Source organism: Pseudonaja textilis, chromosome 3 (assembly GCF_049901715.1).
Source record: "Pseudonaja textilis isolate UNSWEBS1 chromosome 3, rPseTex1.2, whole genome shotgun sequence".
Lineage (NCBI taxonomy): Eukaryota > Metazoa > Chordata > Lepidosauria > Squamata > Elapidae > Pseudonaja > Pseudonaja textilis.
In genome coordinates, this window is record NC_141992.1 from 35,001,187 (window position 1) to 35,023,629 (window position 22,443).

Here is a 22,443-nt window from a genome sequence, read left to right on the forward strand (position 1 = left end):
AAAATAAAAGTTTTATTTAAGTTTTCACAAAACATACAAATACAAATAAAATATCTTTTTTTGACAACAGTATGGCCCTGGGTTATCACTTCTCCATACAGACATAAACTCAATACATATTTATCTTATACATTCTAATCCATATCTTATAACTATTTTCACAATTTTTTCGATAGCTTTTCCCTTTCTTTACTTCCTATAGCCTTATTTTAAATTATCTCATTCCTTTCTTAATTCAATTACATATCTTTTTCTAATTTTTAAAATCTTTCTGATCAATGTTTTTATACTTTTGTTTGTCCTGGTTACAATTTCATATTATCTTTTCTCATAAAACAAATGTTCCCCTTTAATTACTAGACTGGAGTGTAACACCTTTCTATCTTTTTTGAAATCTTATTTAAAAATATAAGTTACACCTTTACAGTTATAACATTCACTTTCTAACCCTTATTTTATAACACATACCTATTTTCAATCGAATTCTGCTTGGTACATTCCCTTAAAAATACACACTAAATTCTTAAAAGAAAAAAGTATATATGTATATATATCTATGGTATTCAGCTTTGTTCAGGTATTTTCCCACATCATTATAGTTGTGCTTTTAAAGTTGTAGCAATGTTTCAGCAGAATCTCATCTGCCATCATCAGGCTTCTGTATAGTGTTCTGTATATATATCTGTGTATATATGTATAACTATAGTAAATGGAATAATTATTCTATTCAAGTACAGCTCTGCCATTAATATTAATAACAATTTTCTACATTTCTATTTCTTTTAACAAACATTACCTAGTAATATCAGTTGTCTTTCACTTTAATCATCTATATTTCATATTTTACCTATTACTGTCTTTAAATAAAAAACCAAATAATAGTTATTAACAGTAGTCAATAAAGTTATATTCTTATTCAAGTTCATCTTGTCAACTGATAAAAATCTTCCATGTTTCTTTTCAGTTTTTTTTAAATGTTCTTTTTAAATCATTGAGCCTTATTCTCTTTACAAACAAATATTCCACTACACATCAATAGAAATTTTTTCTATCACTTTAATCATTTAACATATTTTCTAACCGTTTTCTATTTCTAATATAACAATGCTATCCCATGCACCCTTGCAGAATCCTCTCCTTAAGTTAAATTTTAACCATTGTCTCTGTGTCTTTTAAATAGGTTTATACCTTTAATTCTTGTACGCTTTTGCTGTACCTCTATATCTTGTTTCTGTCCTTTGTAGCTTCTTTTCCTTTCTCTCTTCCCTCTCTTCTTCTCCCTCCCCTTTTTATTCCCTTTTCTATATAATTCTCCCTTCTGTGATCCTCCCTTCTGCTTCTTCCTGATATTATGATTACTTTTCAAATTACTCTTGTTGTTGCTTCAGTGCTTTTAACTCCCTTTCCCCCCTTTCCCTTTTTTTACCATGCTTAAAATTGCTTGGTCATTAAAGATGGCTTCTTCATTGTCCCGCCCTTCTTGTTCTGCCAGTGTTTCTTGTTGTTTTTCATAGTTCAAGATCTCCTTTTCTAAAATTTGAAATACGAAGCCAAAAGGTCCTCTTCCGTCTTGTGCTTCTTCTTTTTGTTCTTTAAGTCTCATTTTTAACTCTTCAAGGAGTGATGCTATTTTAAAACAACCCCCAATTGATTTTATTTTATTTCATTAGGATCCTCCATCCAAAGTTCCAGGAATCATCCAATAATCCAAAACTGTTTCTTGCTTCTTTTCTCACTTTCTCTTTCCAGCGGCTTCCTTCTCTTGTAACAAAGTTTCAGCTACAATGTATCTTTTTGCTTCTAACTGTCAATGTTAGAGGAAAAAAAGCCAATTCTGTTTCCTTTCCCTTTCTCTTTCGCAGCTTAAAATCTTTTTTAGGAATAGTATTAGTCTTTAAAATTCAGGTTCCAGGTACCTTAAATAGATGTTCTCCATTCAACCCAGTCAGTCAAACTTTCTCCTTTAAAGTTCCTCCTGCACAATCTTGTCTGGTCGGGTTCTTCTTTGAGGTGGCCATTTCTGACCACTGCTGCAACCGCCTTTGGGAAAGGAGTAATGGCCAGCCGAGGAGGAGAGATGCGGCTCTCCTCAACCCCACTGATGGCTCCCCCTTCTTCACCACCTCTATGGGGTGGCTTCAGCCCTGAATCCGGGTGGCTCGGGGCGCTCCAGTGGCGAGCACAGATCAAAACCGCGGACAATCGTGATTTTGGTCCATCACCGAAGAAGCCCAAAGTGGAAGTCAACTTGTATTCAACTTGACTGAATTTGAAAAGACTTGATTCACATTTCTGTAGGCTTCCTTATATTCTATCTATTGTACTTTCCTCCAGTCCAAAAAGTAGGTGTGTGTTGCCCTCTTTGCAGAGCCAGGAACGAGGCCAATCACTGATGTTGTCTTTGCAGATGTGAAACTGGACAAGTGAAGGAAACTGTTGAATTCCTCTACTGTCACCTGCTGTCAAGGAAATATTTAATAGACAAATGGTCATTTGTCAAAATATGATCCTGAGCTGCCATTGTTCTGCTTTATAGGGCAACATTCATCGAACAAATCATCCGTCAGGTGCGTTGAAGCCTTAACTGACTCTGCAGTTCAGGTCCTGTAGATTTGTGGGTGAACACAGTCTAGTAAAGCAAGAGGTATGATAACTATAAACACAGCTAATTGGCAGGGGGTAGTTCGTAGTCTCCTCCCCATCTTCAGTGGTTAAATTATTTTTGAACACATGTTTAGTGACACCAGGACATATTTCAGAGCCTTTGGAAAAGTGCAAGAGTAGTTTCAGCAGGCAAGTGTGGTGGATGGACTAGCCTCTTGCCTATTTTATTTTTAATACCACCTATTTTTCAGACCAGCAGGAGAAATGGAGAGTGAAATATGGATCTTGTATTCTTCTACAAGAGCTCCAAACCTGTCTTTAAAAGTTATTCTGAAAAACAGCCTGATTGGATTGGGCGGACCATGTGGTGAAACACTAATATCCCTTATGCCTCTAACCCTTGTCTGCTCTTTTTTGAGCTAGCGAACTGGAGGTAGAGAGTTAGCTCTTTATCCTCCAGTACTACAATGCATTGTTGGGAGAAGAGAGAAACACTACTTTACCTTATGGATAAGGTAAATATGAATCTGAAGTAGAGTCAGCATGAGAAAAGAAAAATAACTTTTTTTAAGTACTAGTAGGTTGGCATGTTCCATTTCCCTTCTGTTAGGTAATGTTACCTTTTGGGACTTGAGTCATGCCTCCTCTGCCACAGTCATGCCTTGTGGAGTACTGTTCCCCTGGAGATCCAGTTGGCCCTGAACCTGTTGGCCTTTCATAATGCATTACAGACCTGGAGGTTCTCTCAGACATTTGGGCCCTGTTGATTGCTTTATCTGGTTCTTTTGTTCATTAATTGGAAATGGAATGGTTTTTAGACTTTAAATGGGCGTTATATTATTGTTTTGGGTGTTTATTTGTAAGTTATGTCTTTTTTAAAAAAAAGTTTAATCCTCTATGGCCATTAGAGTCATTGTCATGAGATGGATGGTGATAAAAATTGTTGTATAAATAAAACAATTATGGGGCATCTTTCTCTCATGGTTAGAGAGATGTGAAGATGAACCCTGTGGATGGCTCAAAAATCAGCCACAGCAACTTTTTTCTTTCTTTTTGGAATCAGAATATCTTACTTAATGAAGAGTTCCAAAAAAAACCCCACCCCAGTCTCCAATCTCATCAGTTGATATGGATAATAAACATCAAATGTTCAAACTTCACTTCTATGATGGGGTAAATCTAATTAAATTTATGGTGCTAAAAATTTGCTTTCTTTGAAAAACAAAAAATAAGTTTCAAAATGTACAACTCCTCAAATGTAATTTGAATGTACAAAATTAATATACACAAATTATGGTCTTCATTCAACACTTGAAGTATTATGAGTCTTCCATCTCATATAACAATACTAACTCAATACCCATGCTTCACTACGAAAAAGAAAATCTGCCTCTGCCTACCAGCATCCATCAGTATTCATCTGGCTAGCATTCTGTCAGTTTGGAAACTGAAACAGTATTTGCTGTGTGAGCAAGGAGACAGCAAGGAGCCTGGGTGTGGCTTAGCTCAACTGCTTAAAATAAAACTAAATAAAATAAAAATAAACTAAAACTAAAACTCCCCTCTCTGCTTGTGTTTTGCATGTGGAACAGATTTCTTTTCAGGTGGGATGGGGGAGTAGAACTCCTTAGCATCAGAGTGTGTAAATAATAATATACGCAATACTAATGTTCTGATGGTCATTTTGAAAAATCCTTTCTTAGAAACTAAGGGGAACATACATGCTAAATTTCAAGTTTGTAGGCTTTACGGTTCTGGAGATTTTGTGTTGATGCATGAGTGGCATTTCTCTTATATATATATATAAATTACAAAATCTAAAACCTACGATAAAGTGTGGGATCTTACTTTTATTGGAACAAAGCATTTTGTATAGTTTAAACTTTTTTATTTTAGAAAATCTTCTCCACAGTTATTGTGTCCCTGCATCTCTGTCATGCCCGTGCTCAATATGCAGCACTTGTGGGTTATGTTATTTGCCCACAGAGATTGGCTTGGTTCTCACAATAAGCCAATACATGTGGTTTGCCTTTTTTGTGACCTAGCATATTGTTTTAAGCCTAATTATGTTGATCTACAGCAGTATACTGAGTGAACCCAATTTTAATCTCCAAATCCTTGGTCAACTATGGCTAAGCTCAATATGTAAATCCAGACACTGAGAATACGCCTAAGAATGGACTGAATGAACAATCCTTGATGAGTACATATTGCAGTGGAAGATCATATGGGTAACTGTTCTTTCATAAAAGCTTGTTAGCTATTGATAGTTAGGAATGAGGAATGTCATTTTATACATTTCTAGGCCGATAAGGCAGCATTTCCATGCCTAGAATCATTCATTTAGAGCAGGGGTCTCTAACCTTGGCAACTTTAAGGCTTGTGGCAAAACTGGCTGAGGAACTCTGGAAGTTGAAGTCCACAAGTCTTAAAGTTGCCAAGGTTGGAGATTCTTAATTTAGAAAATGATGAATCATTGGACAATAAACCAGACCTCTTTTCAGTATGTGCATGCCATACAACTGTATATGTACCTCACTTTTGAACAATGACGGCAGCTGTGAGTGACCCTTAGCAATATGAAGTATGCCTCATTCATGGGATTGTCACTTCAGTAAGACAGTATATTCTGGTCTGTTTTAAGTGATTGGGAATTTACTTTATGTAGTCTCTTATTAACAATTTCTTTCATTGACAATCTGAGCAGTCAGAGTAGGTTTAAGGCAATGAAATCTCTTTTTCAGAAATGGAAACTGTCATGGAAATCTTCACCTATTCATAAAGTCTTGGGGAATCTTTGAGATAGTGACTATTTCTCATCCCAATCTATCTCACAGGGTTGTTGTGAAGATAAAATAAAAGGAGACTCCAGATCAGCCAACTTGGATTCCCAAAAGAAAGATGGGAGAAAAAGAATACATTTTGAACCCTTTAAATAAAAACATTCATTAGAACCAAACAAAAATTTGACAGTGCATCCAACCAGTAACTGAATTCACAGATTGTGCTAAACTACAAACTCTTGTTTATAAATTACAGAACTTGCTAAGCTAATACCATGCATATATCATGGTTTAGGAGCAGGGTCTCCAGCCTTGACAACTTTAAGACTTGTGGACTCCTAAAATTGAAGTCCACAAGTCTTAAAGTTGCCAAGTTTGGAGACTCTTGGTTTAGGCTAATCTGTAAACCTTAGTGTATTTTAGATAAATCTGTAATGCCGTGTAAGCATTTCCCACTCTGATGTTCTTAAAATATAATTATATATTTTAATTATTTAAATTTATATTTGTAAATATAAATTTTTTATAAAATTACAAAATATTTCTATTTTATTTTTTACATTTTATTATAAACTTTATATAAATTTATAAAATATAATTTTGAACTATTATATAATTCTTAGAAGTCAATGTCAGCAGTAGCAGTTCCAGAACATCTTTTTTAAAATCATCCTCCTTTTCTGGATGACTTTGATTCTTCAAAATTCCTGTTTCTACTGCGCATCACACCAATATTTACCAAGTTAAACAATTCAGGCTGAATATCCATGACCTGCTAAATTTTCCCAGCAACATGAGTATTTTTAAGTGAAGATCGTCATTTTATGAAATTTTTTGATGCCTGTTCCTTTACCAAGAAATTATTATGTGTACACATGTGTACAATTAGGATATGAATTTGGAAGGGGAAATCTTCTTTATGGCATAAATAAATAAACACACATCTACATGTAAATTGATTTTGATTTTAGGGAAAGAGTTGAATTAAAAATACCTTTGGGATGTTTCTAACATATATACTTCAATCTGCCTATTGGTTCTACTTGAAAAAAACCCAGTCTGGGCCTTCCATACGTAGATGTAGTATGTGATAGAGGCCATATATCCAGTATTGCCTGTTTGTCCTCACACAAGCTACCTCGCTCCCCTGGTGTGAGGCAGCAGCTGAGAGCTCTAATAAGTGTCTGACGCATAGAAATGTTGCCAAGCAACTAAACGTTATTTCTGAAGAATTGGTCATGTGACTTGTGTAACAGGACAAGTTCTGTCCTCTCTCTCAGAAGTACATATATGGACCAACAGAAGACACCACTTTCTGTTTTTAAAGTGGTGAATGCAAATCCTCCTATTTCTGTTCTCTGTTTCATGATCCCAAGAACAAAAAGGAGACTTAAATCTGAGGACATTCAACAAGACACTGATTTGAAGTACAGTGTGTTCCCAGTTCCATAGAAATATCATTTGCTTTTAATGTAATTAAACAGGCAGCAACCACATAATCACAGAATTGGGAAGAAACTCAAAGATCATCTCATCCATCATGTGCTAGGAAACCCTAGTTTTTGTTTTAATTCCTCATTTGTGAGCCACAACTTTAAGGGGTATTGAAAGAATATTTCCTTGCTCTAATTCATTTCAAAATATGCAGAAACAATGAGAAAGATGAAGGCTCTGGACAACTTTTGTGTTGGTGGGAAATCTGGAGTAGATGTGTACATGTGCATATAATGATTGATTTGGTAGTTTTCAAATCACACATCATGTTGATGTTAGGAGAATGATGGAAAATTGTCCCCTTTTAGCAGCCAGTGGAGTAAACGAGTATTGCTTCAGCCAAATGTTCATTTTCAAAATACATATCCACCTTTGCTTCAACTTAACATATCCAAATGTGGACACTTGCCTAGATCAAATTCTACTACATCAGTTGCATTGCAGAAACAGTACTTGAGTTGCAAACATTAATTCCTTTGATCCAGTTGATGATATATTATTTATAGCTGCAGTTTTAATTACACTTGAACACAGTGGGTCCCACTTTTAATCAGTAAGCATGGATTTACTCTGTGTACATGTGTTTTTGCAAGAACAAATTGTGATGCCAAATATATCGGCAAATGCCAAATAATAGCAATATGTAAGAATTTAAATGACAAATGAAAAATTAAATTAGGATCATGTATCTCTGAATGTATTCCAAAAACATTCAAATATGTTGCTGACTGGATTGCAAAGCTGTAAACATTAAAGGCTAGGGATCCATTAGGAAATGGGTTAAAAATAAAGCTGTGTAAATTGTGATAACCTCAGACAGAGATCATCATAACTTAGAGAGCTTTATTTTGAATATTTCTTTGCAGTAATGTGCCTAGATTTGGAATACTGCGTAGTTCTAATAAAACTGTAGTTCTTGTAGTTCTAATCACACTGCATTTGAAAATGAATAAAACAGAGCTGGAAAAAGTTCAGAATAGAGCAAACAAAATTATTAGGAATGTCAAATACTGCATATCCTGATGAGGAAAAGTTAGAATATTTGGAATGCCTTCACTCAGAAAAAGGTGATTAAGGGGGACATAATCAAACTGTATAAAACAGTGGATATAATGGAAAAAATGGACAGGGAAAATGGAGAAGCACATTTTTCTTCTTCTCTCTGAATATTTATGCAAAATATAATCCAAGAAAGCTCAAAGGAAAATTAGGACAACAAGAACAAAAAATCCAAAAACCCAACCAAGCTGAACATTCTTCACGCTGTATATAACCTGCTGAATTCACCACCATATATTGTGCTTATGGCCACTAACTAGCACAGCTTTAAAAAGGGTTGGATAAATCATGGAGGAAAAGTATCAAAAACTATTACCTTGCAAAAAAATGTTACCTTCAAGTTGAGGGCAACATGTCTTGAAATACCAGTTGCAGTGGAGCAACAGCAAGAGGTATATGTCTCCATCACCAGCTTGTGAAAATCCCAGAACATCTGGTTGGTTTCTGTAAGAAACCAAAGGCTGACTAGATCCATTAGGATAAGGGCTAGGATTATGTTTTTATGTTCTTAAAATGTCCTGAAATAAGAGAATGATATTGGATTGACAAGCAATAGCTCATATCACATATAAAATAAAGGAGCTCCAAAGCAATATTTTATCTGTTTCTTGAACTGCAATCTCATTTGGATCAAGTAATATAAGAAACAAAGTGTGAAACTCTTAAAAATAGAGATGTAGTGGGGAAGAAAGGACCCCACATTCCCCAGAACAGAAGTCGAAAACATGCAGATGGGAAAATGGGAAAATATGTGGTTGAAAGGATTATATGTGTTATAACCTTAAAAGAGAATTTGTATAAAAAGATATATGATTGATATATGTCACCAGAAAAAATGGTCTAAAATGTATAAAGGCACTTCATGTTGAAAATGTGATCAACAAGAAGGGATATTTTATCATGCTTAGTGGACATATAAAACAGCTAGAAAATTTTGGATTCAAATGTATTCAAGGGATTTAAAGGAATCAAAGGATTTTCAAGGATCAATATATAACTGAGACCAGAAGTCTTTTTCTTGGGATTTCTGGACAAAGAGTTGAAAAAAATAGGAACTTTGGTTTTTATATATGATAATCACAGTGAGATTATATTACATGCACAAAGATGGAATGGATAAAATGGATGAATGGTTTGTGAAGCTTACTGGGATGACCAAACTGACTTCTTTGATTTTAAAAAAATATAATAAGTTTATTCTCAACAAACGAACCAGCAAACATGTGGAAAATTCTTAAAAACATCACTGGCTAACAGCAAACCTCCTTCTTAGGCAGAAGGAAATCAACAATTAGCAGATGACCTGAATGTGTTTTACTGCAGGATTGAAAGGAAACTACAGCTACCTATCTCCACAACCCCCATCTCAAACACACCAACAATAGCCAAGCCTCCTACAACTGACCCCAACCCATTGGGTTCACAACCTCTGGTGATCACAGAAAAAGAAGTGCAAGATATATTTTACAGACAAAAACCAGGAAAAGCACCAGGGCCAGACGAGATAACTCCTTGCTTAAAAGTCTGCTGACCAATTGGCCCCCATCTTCACCCGTATCTTCAATAAATCACTAGAGAAGTGCTATGTTCCTTCTTGCTTCAAATACTCTACTATCATCCCAGTCCCAAAGACTCCATCAAGGAACTGAATGACTACAGACCAGTTGCTCTAACATCAGTAGTTATGAAAATCTTTGAAAGGCTAGTGCTGCCCACCTTAAAACCATCACAGATCCGCTGTTAGATCCCATGCAGTTTGCATACTGAGCAAATAGATCAACAGATGATGCTGTTAATAATGGCTCTGCACTACATCCTACAACACTTTGAATCTCCAAATATCTACGCAAGGGTCCGTTTTGTAGACTTCAGTTCAGCATTCAATACCATCATTCCAGACATTCTTCTAACTAAATTAAACCAGCTAGCGGTACCTGAACACACTTGTAAGTGGATCATAAGCTTTCTAACAGACAGGAAGCAGCAGGTGAAGCTAGGCAGAATCACATCTGATACGTATACGATTAGCATAGGTTCCTCCCAAGGCTGTGTGCTTTCTCCTCTTCTCCCTATATACCAATGACTGCATCTCAAAGGATCCATCTGTTAAAATACTGAAGTTTGCAGATGACACAACAGTGATTGGTCTCATTCGAGACAATAATGAATCCGCATACAGACAGGAGGTTGTATAACTTGCCTCATGGTGTAACCGAAACAATCTGGAACTGAACGCACTCAAAATCATAGAAATGGTGGTAGACTTTAGAAGAAACTGTTCCATCCTGTCACCTCTTATAATACTAGACAACAATACTAGAGAACACAGTATCAACAGTAGAGACCTTCAAATTTCTAGGTTCTATCATATCACAAGACCTAAAATGGATACCAAACATCAAAAACATCATCAAAAAGCAGAACAAAGAATGTTCTTTCTGCGCCAATTCAGAAAACTCAAACTGTGGATTTGGACTCCCCACCTGGGAAATATACTATAAAGCAATGGTCTTAACATGGATTAAAGAATGGGCCAATCTGAGAAATAAAAGAATCTTAACTCTAGAAGGGCACAACCTAGAGGCAGGGTGGCATGCCTTCATGTGGAACCCTGGAAATAAGAGATATACACACTTTAATAGGCATGTAATTTGAAGCTCATTATTGAAAGTGTGGAAAGAGATTAAACATAAACATTATATGAAGATTCCAGGGTGGGTATCCCTCATGGAGGCATTGATCTACCCCAATGCCTTAGAAACCGGAAGAACAATTAGATCTTATGATGTCCTAAATTCCCAAGGAGTATTAATGATGAACCAAGAACTTAGAGAACAAGGGATGAAAATAGAGTGGTGGCCATATTTACAACTTAAGACAAGATATAAAAAAGATACAGAAGAATTTGGAATTGAGGTAAAACCAAACCAATTAGATAAAATATTAGAGGGAATGGATGAAAAATTAATTTTGAAAATGTACAATTATCTATTAGAATTTGAAATGGTGGAAGAAATAGTTAAAGGCCCAATGATTGCATGGGCAAGGAATGTAGGGCACAACATTAATCTGGAAGATTGGGAAAAAATCTGGAAACAAAATTATAAAATAACAAAATTGGTTGTTTATAAAGAAAACCAATACAAAATGTGTTACCGGTAGTATCTGGCACCTTCAAGGTTAGCGAATATGTATCTAAACTTAAATGCGGCTTGTTGGAAATGTAAGCAAATGAAGGGTACATTCTTTCATGCTTGGTGGCTTTGGCCAAAATGTACTGGAAAAAAAATAGAATTTGGATAAAATAAATGACAAATATACAATTAGAACTTAAGGCCGAAATATTTTTGTTGGGAATGTTAAAAGGAGACTATGAAAAAGAAACGAAATACTTAATTCTCCATATAATCATGGCAGCAAGAATTGCGTTGGCACAATGCTGGAAGGATGACCAAATGGCAACAAATAATTTGATAATTCAGAAAGTTCCTGACTGCGCTGAAATGGACGTACTTACACAAAAACTTAGGGATAAGGTAGACTCAAAATACAGCTTGGGAAAAATGGTATAACTGGATTAAGGAGAAAAACCAGGAAATTAAAAGATAAAGATTTGAAAAATGAAGTGGTTAGATTAAGAACATATACCAAAAATAGAAAAGGAATATTAGTAAAATTGTTTCCAATAAATGATCACATCGTCTTAGCTGCTTAGGAATATATATGCTTTAGGTTTATATTTGTATTTGTATATTATTTTCATTTGCAATGAAATATTGTATCTTATACATTGTATATATTTTTCTTTTTAATCTTCAATAAAGTTTATTTTATAATTAAAAAAAGAAAGCTCAAACTGCCCAAGAAGCTGCTGATCCAGTTCTACAGAGGAATTATTGAGTCTGTCATCTGCACCTCTATAACTGTCTGGTTTGGTTCTGGAACCCAACAGGACAGACACAGACTTCAGAGGATAATTAGGACTGCAGAAAAAACAATTACTACTTAACCTGCTTTCAGTCGAGGACCTGTATAATGCACGAGTTAAAAAGAGGGCTGTGAAAATATTTACACACCCCTCACATCCCAGACATAAACTGTTTCAATGCCTACCCTCAAAATGATGCCGTAGAGCACTGCACACCAGAACAACTAGACACAAGAACAGTTTTTTCCCTGATGCCATTACTCTGCTAAACAAATAATTCCCTCATCACTGTCCAACTATTTACAAAGTCTGCAATACTATTACTATTAATCTTCTTATCACTCCTTATCACCCATCCCTTCCCACTTGTGACTGTATGACTGTAATTTATATTGACTGTTTCCTAGTATGATTTGATTGCTTATTGACACCTATGACTATCATTAAGTGTTGTACCTTATGATTCTTGACTCTTGATGAATGTATCTTTTCTTTTATGTATACTGAGAGCATTTGCACCAAGACAAATTTCTTGTGTGTCCAATCACACTTGGCCAATAAAGAATTGTATTCTATTCATGTATACATACCGTACATAGGACAAGCACCAGAGTGTGGAAAAACTGCTTTTGAGGAAATGTAGGACAAAACCTGTCACTGAGTAAGGTCCAGACTTGCATATGTTTGGAACAGAAATTTTAAAGCCTCCCTGTGACATAACAGGCATGCTTTTGTATGAGGCTAGTGTTGATATAAATGAGGAAAGAGCCAAAGTTTCTTTGCTCCTAATTGCATTCTTTAATAACTTTTATCTTCTAAAAGGACAATTCCTTACTAATGTACCATTTAATCCATAGAAGGTTCTATGCAAACGTTATTGAATGAAAAACACCCTATTAATTATTGCTGTTGGTAGACATCCTTTGAATTTTCTGTTTTAGATATTTAAAAAAATCTTGAGTTTCCATTAGTTTCAGCTGAACATATCAAAGGTGGAGTGATAATAAAGGCACATACAGTATGGCTTATTATCAGTTATTCACCCATTGTATTTTTATCACAGGTTTTAGACAATGATGTTTAAGACAGGACTTCACCTCAAGTCTGTTACCTAAAAAAAAGAACTTAAGAGAAGAATGGAGTATAAGAAGTTTGGTTCTTTAGATTACTTATATCCAAACTAAGCAAAATCTTTGCTGATGTTCTTTATTAACAGTAGTTGATTCGGCTCCTCAGGGAATTTCTTTTCCAGAGGGACTGTAGGACAATTGCATATTAAGACCTCTTGGTATATTGACTGGTATATTGCCTTTCAGGTTCTACTCACTAAGAGTCCTGCTAAAGGTGAAAGTATCAGCTAAAGTAGTTATTATAGAGTTTAAATGCTGTGGGACTCTGCCAAAGAATGTTTGCAAGCATGTGAGGAATGAATTCCACTTCACAGTCCATAAAGTCCTTTGAGATCCTGTTGGGTGACAACTGCAAGAATGCAAGGGATTCGCATTATTATTTACTGTATATCATTGGAGGCCCAGCTTGAAGATTTGGATACTAAACTTATTAAATTATCTGTTGATATAGAGGAGGGAAAAATAAATCTTCTTGCTATTTACTTTTAACTGTGACATCTTGGCCAGCCATGATGGACTTTACAAAGAAATCCCTGGGTTTCCAGGCAACTGATATACCTAATGGAGAAACACAAGGCTAAATTCTCATGGCAGTCTTTTGTTTAGATGTCAGACTTTCAGGTTATTATTTTTTTCTGATTTATTGATGGTCCAGTGCTGATGAGCACAGTAAAGTACCTAGACTGCCCCCACACACATAATACCCCCACTTTTTTTTTTACTTGTTTAGCTTATGTGTAGAAAAGCAGAGTTAGTTCCCCTGGTTTCTCTGCTTTCTTCCCTTGTGAAGCTGTTCTATGAGAACTAACATCTGGGCAGGAACTACTGGGGTACTCATATTTTCCATTGAGATGCTACAGAATTAATCCCCATTATAACCCACTGAGGAACCTCCTTCGCATATATATATTAAACTGTTTTAACATCTGACATGGACTCCCTGTGATGTAAGGCTAACAAATAAACCAAATAGCTAAACACATTTTCTAATATTTTAAAATTTTACTGGACGGAAAACAATGCAATGCAGAAAATGTGCATATAAACACAATACTATTGTTTCCAGCTGCTTTTATTTATATTCAAGTTTTGCTTGTATTTATGAATGCTTGAATCCTGACATTGATACAAGCATGTTTGTTGCCAACTTTATTTTGGTATCTGTTACTTTCAGCAACTACGCCTATAAAGCGTAAGGCAATTTTTTTGCAATTGTTATTATTGTTCCTCGAGTCCTTGTACATCAAATTATAAATGAGTAACAGTCTGTACAGTTCCACCAGTCTCTCCCCTACCAGTAGGAAAACAAAGAGTTGTTTTTGCATTCTGATCCATTTTCCTTCGTGCAGAAAAGAACTTGCATGGTATGTGGCTTATGAGGCTCCAGGTGAGCTACACAAATCAGCCTGGATCTGCAAAGCTAGAGAATGGAAGAAGAAAGCAATAACATACAGACACCCCAGCTGATATCTGATCTCACATGCTCCAGAGTAAACTTAACTTGGCTTTCTGGAAAGGACTTCATGGCGTGAGGCACAGAGCAATTTTCAGTTTCAAATGCCAACAAATACTTAGGGATTATCAGCACTCATTAAGAGGTTCAAAGGAAAATTTCAAGCTGATTGGCTAAGAAGCTCCCCCTCCCAGCAAGTTAAATCATTAGTTCCTGGCAAATCTAAGCTGGAGGCTTATCTACCTTTTCATCACTACCATTTGACTAGGGACTCTTGGGAGCAGAAGTAATGTCTTCTGATGGCTCTCAGTTTTCCTAGTTTGAAAATGATTCCACAAATGGAAGGGAAGCAGAATTTCACAAACTCACTGGAAATTTGTCTTAGGTTTGTCTTAGGTTACAAGTTTTGGGCTACAAAAACCTGGATGACTAGTAGAGGGTAGCAGTAGGGTGCGGAAGTTCAATCTGATGCCATCTAGTGCAGCCCAGATAGGGTAGTCCTGCTTTGTCTCCCATTGCTGAAATCCTATAACAGCCACAAGAATTCCAGTTATACTTAATACACAGATACTGTGTACGTGAGGTTCATATAGTTCACTAAGCCATGGTTTGTTTTAAATGCTCATTGAAAAAAGTATAGTAGCTTAGTTGCTACATTATATTAAATCATACATCATGGCTTACAGTGCACACTAAGCCATATTGTGGTTTTACTTTCGACTATTGTGATTTATTCACCAGACATGATTCAATTATGATTGATTGCAATGTGAAAGTTCAGGAACTGTCTTAGGAAAACACTGAGAATTGTTGAGGTTTTTAAATTAATGAATAATTGTAGTTAATCCAAAACACAATCAGCTACTTTCTTAATAAGCTTGAGCAAAAAAGCCAGAGGAATATAATAGTTGTAATAGAGAATAGCCTAATCCAATCAGACAGCAGAGTCTATTCACACCCTTCAATTTTCTTTTGTTTGCAAATAAGATTTTCCCAGCTCTGTCCTCCAGCAATTTGCATTTATGATATGAACATATACAATATATTGGGATTTTAGAACTGGGCTGCAAAAATATGAGTTACCACTAGATGCCACAAAGACTTAGAAATGTTGTACTATACAAAAATACACATCGTGCATGAAACATTTTCAGATGCATATTTAAGTTTAGAATAATTGCCACATGGACTCCATTTATGTATTCAGGGGTGTCAGCAGCAACAGTACATATATATATAAAAAAAGATGGAGACGGTGCAATAAAAAGCAAGATGGAACAATACAATAAAAGCACCACCAATTTTTAATGTGTGCTGCATAATGTGTGACACACACATAAACCAGGCAACAATTCAATTGCTCCAGCATGGAGAGTATCTTGACTTTTTTGACCATACCTTGCAGACACTCCTGTATATTCTTTATACACATATATTATGTAATATTTAATATACATGTGCACTTTTGTTCATTTTGCCAACATGTAGTTTCATTGTGGTTACCCTGACATCATGTGGTGAAAAATATAATACATCAAATAAATTCACTCTGTTTTTATATTAATTAGAGCCCAGTTCCATCAGTACTCTGTTTGAGAAACAGTTATATTTAAATAAAACTTTAGATATCTAGTTTGATGTTAGATACATATACACACACACAAGAGGTGGTATTCAGCAGGTTCTGACCAGTTCTGGAGAACTGGTAGCAGAAATTTTGGCAAATACCATCTCTGACTGGAGATTTTACAGTATCCTTCCCCTGCCACGCCCACTAAACCATGCCCACAGAACCGGTGGTAAATTTTTTTGAATCCCACTACTAATACACACACACACACACACACACACACACACACACACACACACACACGCGTGTGTGTGTGTGTGTGTGTGATTGTGCAGAAAAATTTAAGCACTATTTTGGCTTGGATTTGGGATTACAGATTCTTGAATATGATTATTCAAATAATTACGCAGACTGTCAATTGTGCAAACTATGTCAACACTTAGATTTCATTTTAGATGTGCTCAAAACTGTCTGTCTCATTTCATAAGTACTTTTCCTTGGAGGTTAATTGGCATTTTGGACTAATTCAACTCTGAAAATCTAATTCTTTTTCCCTAAGCCTGGCACCACTCTATATTTCTCTGTACTGTTTTGTGTTTTCAGTGAAATCTACACTAAGCAGGTATTTGTGATGCTGGCTCCTGTTCTGAGAATTCTAAGAAAATCTGGGCATGAGAAGATGGGCCAGTTATGCTTGATATTATGCTATATTCAAACTATGCTTGAATTAATGTTTGATAACTCCCCCCCGCCTGTTTTTCCAGTGCCATCCTTTCCTCATCTACCTTAGATACCACCATACATCCAGCTATCTTTCCCCCTTATCTTCCTAGGGTTTTCATTTTCCTATCACTCCTTAGCCATTGCTATTCAGGCAGTCCTCAACTTATAGTTCATTTAGTGACCATTCAAAATTACATTCAAAATTACAATGTAATTCTTCCCACCTCAAAATATTTCTGCCTAAAATATACAATGTGGGTCTATGGCCAAGTAAAATATGTAAGCTTTGTCTGGGCATGAACCATTCAAATTATCTACTCCATCAACTAAATTGCTCATGCATAGAATGTAGTATTGCACATCTGTACAACAGCAAGCACCTTCTGTTAAAAGGGGATTATAGTAGAACACAGACCAATAGAGTTGGAAGGGATCTCAGAGGTCTTCCAGTCCAACCCCCTGCTTGAGCAGAAGACCCTATATCATTTCAGACAAATGGCTGCCCAATCTCTTTTGGAAAGCCTTCGGTGATGGAGCACCCACAATTTCGGAAGGCAAGCAATTCTGTTGTTTGCTTGCTCTCACTGTTTTTCTCCTTTGTTAGTTCCCAACCATTGTTTCGTCTTTTGGTACTTTTAAAAATAGTTTCACCCCGTCATCTTCATAGGAACCCCTCAAATACTGGAACAGTGCTATTATGTCCCCCCTAGTCCTTCTTTACATTAGACTAGACATACCCAATTCCTGCAACTGTTCTTCATATGTTTTAGCCTCTTGCCCCATAATCATTTTTGTTGCTTTTCTCTGCAATTTTTCCAGGGTCTTTACATTTTTTTGGTATTGTGGTGACCAGAACTGGATGCAGTATTCCAAGTGTGGTCTTGCTAAGGCTTTGTAAAGTGGTATTAGAACTTCACATGATCTTGATTAATGCAGCCCAGGATTGCATTGGCTTTTTTGGCTGCTGCTGCACACTCTTGGAACATATTTAAATTATTATCCACTAGGAGTCCAAGATCTCTCTCACATTTACTGGCAATAAGCGTATAATCTATACGTATTCAGTTGCTTTTCTTGACTAAGTGTAAAACCTTGCTTTTATCTATTTTGAATTTCATTTCGTTAGATTGGGCCCAGTGTTCAGTCTGTCAAGATCTTTTTGGATCTTGAGCTTGTTTTCTAGAGTGTTGTTATTCCTGCCAGCTTAGTGTCACCTGCAAATTTGATGAATTTCATTGGGGACTAAACATTGAATATGAATTATCAGCTAGCTACATAATATTCTCAGCTACACATCCTTAGGAATCCACATTGAAATTTTCCTAACAGAGGGCCATCTACCTTATGCCAATTAACAAATGTGATGTTGAAACCTCTTTCTAACATTTATTTAGTATCTGTCTTCCTATAACTTAAAGGCACTATTTTGTATCTTGCAGTCTGGGACAATGAAGAGCAAACTTTATCCTTCTGTGAATATAAGGTTCAGATACTTTATGGAAGAATAAGTTACCTTCAGGTATCTTCAGAATAATAACATATCTCCAGGTAAATCATTTTAACAATTAATATTCCCAAATCATTTAATCCCCCTTTACAAGAATTCTTCCTAAGGTGTAAAGCCTTGGAGATACCTGAGATGGGTCTGATAAACTGTTTTGCCCCAGCAATAAATATCCTTCTCCACCTGGGCAGGCCAAACAAACCACAGAATGATTGAATTCTAAACAAACTAAAAATTGTCTTGAAAGATAATCTATGCAAGCCTGTGGTAAAAGAGCAACACAGTGCTTGTCTTTTACAGGTCTAACTGGTAAGAAACAAGGAAATGACTTCATGACCCTTGACCTCTGTTGAAGTAAGCGAAGGCATAGGTTCTGTAGAAACAGTACAATGTACTGAATTACAAAATGTGCTTCCTTTGATTTGGAAACTACCTCTTTTGATGCCGCATCTGCTTTTTCTTTTTCTTTTGTAGTAACACCATTTTATTGACTCAGATGTAGTAAAGCAACTTTTCCAAGAACTTTTTCAGAGCCAGATATCCCACTTTTTAACCCACTTTATTGGAATTCTATTTTCTAAATGAAGACTTTTGCATTGTCTATTCGATTTTAGTAAGTTATCCTCTAGTCCAATGGTTCTCAACCTTTACTTCATCACTGACCAACCCTCTTTAAATATCTTTTGTGGACCATAGTCAGGGACCCCCAAGATTTAATTCAAGATTTAAATCATAACATTTCTTCAAGCTTTTGTGGACCACAGATTGGAAAAACTGTTCTACCCTATTAAGACCAATATGAGTTTTTGATTTATTTGGCTGTTTCACTCAGATTACATAACCAGCTAATTTTATCAGCATTTTCCCACTTCTTCACCCTTAAATAAAAATGTTTCAAGTACTGAATATTGCGGCACACCATTTAATACTTCATTCCTAAAATCCAAGTGAGTATTCTTTCAGTTTGATTGTCTGATGTGCACACAACAGAATGTCACCCAGCCCATATGTTTTGCTAATCAAGTTTATTAGCTTGCTAATCAGAATGTCATGGCTATAGTATTTCCACAATCGATTAAGGAAGCTACTTACTCAAATAATGAGACCACGTTAATGTGAGCATACATTTTCTCAATGAATTTAGAGTTTGTTTAATACTAGTTTATTAAATAAATTTCAATTGGATAAACTTGCATTGAAACTATGATTTAACACATAGATATTTCACAGCCAGACCAATATATTATATATGCTGTATATACAGATAATCCTTGACTTACAACAGTTCACTTAGTGACTTTTTGAAGTTACAATGGCACTAAAAAAAATGACTTATCACCGTTGCAGCATCCCCATGGTCACGTGATTTACATTCGGATGCTTGACAATCAATTCACATTCATGATGGTTGCAGTGTCCTGGAGTCACGTGATCAACTTTTGCAACATTCTGACAAGCAAAGTCAACGGGGAAGCCATATTCATTTAACTAATTTAAATTTAACAACTGCAGTGATTCACTTAACAAATGTGACAAAAAAGTTATAAAATGGGGGTAAAACTCACTTAACAAATTTCTCACTTAGCAACATAAATTTTGGGCTCAATTGTGGTTGTAAATTGAGGAGTACCTATAGTGTTTGCGGGGGTGCTCTCACATGGGGGGAATCACGTCTCTGTGTGTGTGATCCTCCATGAGCGTTTGATTTTGCCCTGTATGGGTGGAATTACTATTTAAGAAAAGCTTGGATTTAGAAAAATAATGGATCTTAACACGGCTATTGCACTTCTCCAGGATGCTGGGTGCAATTCAAGTTTTTTCATAACTTTGAATGTGATAAATTAAGTATATTTTGTGCCTTTAACAAAAGACATTTTAAAGAACGTTGTTGTTAGTCACGAAGTCATGTCCAACACAACCCCATGGACAACATTCCTCCAGGCCTTCCTCTCCTCTATCATTCCTCACAGTCCATTGAAGCTCACACCTACTTCTTCAGTGACTCCATCCAGCTACCTCATTCTCTGTCATCCCATTCTTCTATTGCCCATAACCATTCCCAGCATTAGGCTCTTCTCCAGTGAGTCCTTCCTTCTCATTAGGTGGCCAAAGTATTTGAGTTTCAATTTCAGGATCTGGCTTTCTAAAGAGCAGTCAGGGTTGATCTCCTCTAGGACTGACCGGTTTGACTGCCTTGCAGTTCAAGAGACTCGCAGGAGTCTTCTCCAGCACCATAGTTCAAAGGCCTCAATTCTTTGGCCCTCAACTCTTCCTTATGGATTTTAAAGAATAAAAACTGGCAAATGTCATGTCAGCTCACAGGAGCCATGTGAGATATCGAGGAAATTGCGCTGCTTTTTTTTTTTTTGAAATATGCCACATTCTGTTTGAAAAACTCCCGAGTAGCATGGCCGAAGATAAATATAAAACAAGGCAAAGACCTGCAGCGGTGTACAAATGTACGAGCAAGCCTCACGCGAGTCTGCTGAGGCGACACGGAGAGCTTGCCGATCCCACAAACAATGCGCGCAGGGCAGGCTTGCGCCTCAATTTTAAGTGAGGCGCGCGCACGTGGCGGCCTGGTGTTTTCTTGGCGGGCTGCCGTCCTTCAGGTGTAGTTCCTTCTGCTCTCCGCCCATCGCCTCGCTCGGGAAGTGCAGCGCGCCTCTTCCCAGCCACCCGAAAGCTCCTCCCGCCCGCTGACTCCGCTGCCGCCACCGCTTTCACTTCTCCAGGTGTAAAAGTTTTAAGTCGGCATCAAGCGGGACGAGGCGGCGGTGGCGGCAGCTCGGTGCGGCAGCGAGCGAGCCGCCGTCGGCATGGCGGGAGAGAGGTTCGTCCGCTTCTTCCGAAATAGCCTGACACGGAGGTCGGCTAGGAGAGGTGAGCCTAAAGGGCCAGAGCCGGCCGAGCTCTCTTCCTCCCACTTGTCCGTCAGTCTGGCGCCTAACCTTCGTCTCCTTCTAATTCCTCCCTTCGGTCTTCTTGCCGCTCGGTTGTAGTTCGAACTCTTCGGGAAGAGCAACGTGCCCGCCGATAATGTTAGTAGTGAATTCGCGCCTCGGGGCTGCGCCGTCCCTACAGGAGGGGTTTTTTTTGGGGGGGGGCGGAGGAGGGGGCGACGGAAATGACCCTGCCAAGTTTGTGCTGGGTCTACCCTTATTCTCTGCCCCCGCCGCTTGGTCAGACGCTCTCCCTCCCCGCCCGCCCGCTCGCCCGCCCGCTTGCTTGCTTCCGATAAATTCACGGGAGGAAAGTCCCTTGTGTACTTCGTGTGACGACATCGGAAGGGAAACGTTTGGAATAACTGGAAAAACTGGAAGAAGGAATTTGGGAAATAAGACTGAATGAATGACGTGAACTGGCAATAAATAAATAAACTGAAGCTGCCTGGTTGGGTTTTATACCTGATCATAAAAGTCCCTCTGATAATTGTTTCGATGGACTTCTAAGGTACAACAATGTTTTTGCAGCTAGAGATTAGAGTTGATAATGTTTTCAGAAAATAAGAGACAGGATGCAGAAACGAAGGTTATTTTGTGCACTTTAGTTTCCGCTTAACCAAACTTTAGCTACCCATTTTTGACAGCAGGTAGTCAAGTTGGAGGGAAAATAACAATGAGATCTAAGAGACCTTAACAAATAAATTGATTATGACTTTTTTTCCCCCACCATATGCTTTTGGGCAAAGTATTGATCCTAATTCTGATTAGTTGTTTGGTTAAAGCAAGATAATTAAACCAGTGTTTAATACTCTTGGCCTTTTTTATTATACGCCTGGCTTTTAAGAATACCTCTGATCTGGCAACTGCAGGATTTTTCCATGTTGAATGGCCATTCAACGAAGTTGCTTGCTGAGAAACTCAAGTTACCATTATTGAAAAAGATTAAGTGTATGGCAGTGTGTATTGGGGAGTCCAGATGGATTCATTCAATATCAAGGCTGGTATTATTTTATATCAAGTATGAAGTAAACTCAGATGTGTAAGGACTTTGTATCAGGAACCAGGAAGTGCACATGTGGGGCAGGTTAAAAACTCCCCTTTATGTTCTGTTCACAAAGTAAATGTTTCTTGTCTACAGCACAATGGCTGGATTCATGCAACACTGCAAATTGAATGCAATTCATGTAACAGCCAAAGTCAAACACAGATTACAGTTCTGTGTACAGATAATCGTTGATTTATGACCACAG

General features: G+C 37.0%; 1 protein-coding gene across 2 annotated transcripts in view; it reads left to right on the forward strand.

The window, feature by feature from the left end:
- The first annotated feature begins 20,906 nt into the window (after positions 1–20,906).
- Positions 20,907–22,443, forward strand: part of DENND2D (DENN domain containing 2D) — a 34,364-nt gene continuing 32,827 nt past the window's right edge. Inside the window, exon 1 of one of the 2 annotated variants that reach the window (XM_026697750.2) lies at positions 20,907–21,131. In XM_026697750.2, coding sequence (XP_026553535.1) covers positions 21,068–21,131 — 64 coding nt within the window. In that variant the 5' untranslated portion in view covers positions 20,907–21,067. The remainder of the gene's footprint in view (positions 21,132–22,443) is intronic. The other variant, XM_087929254.1, reaches the window with a different exon arrangement.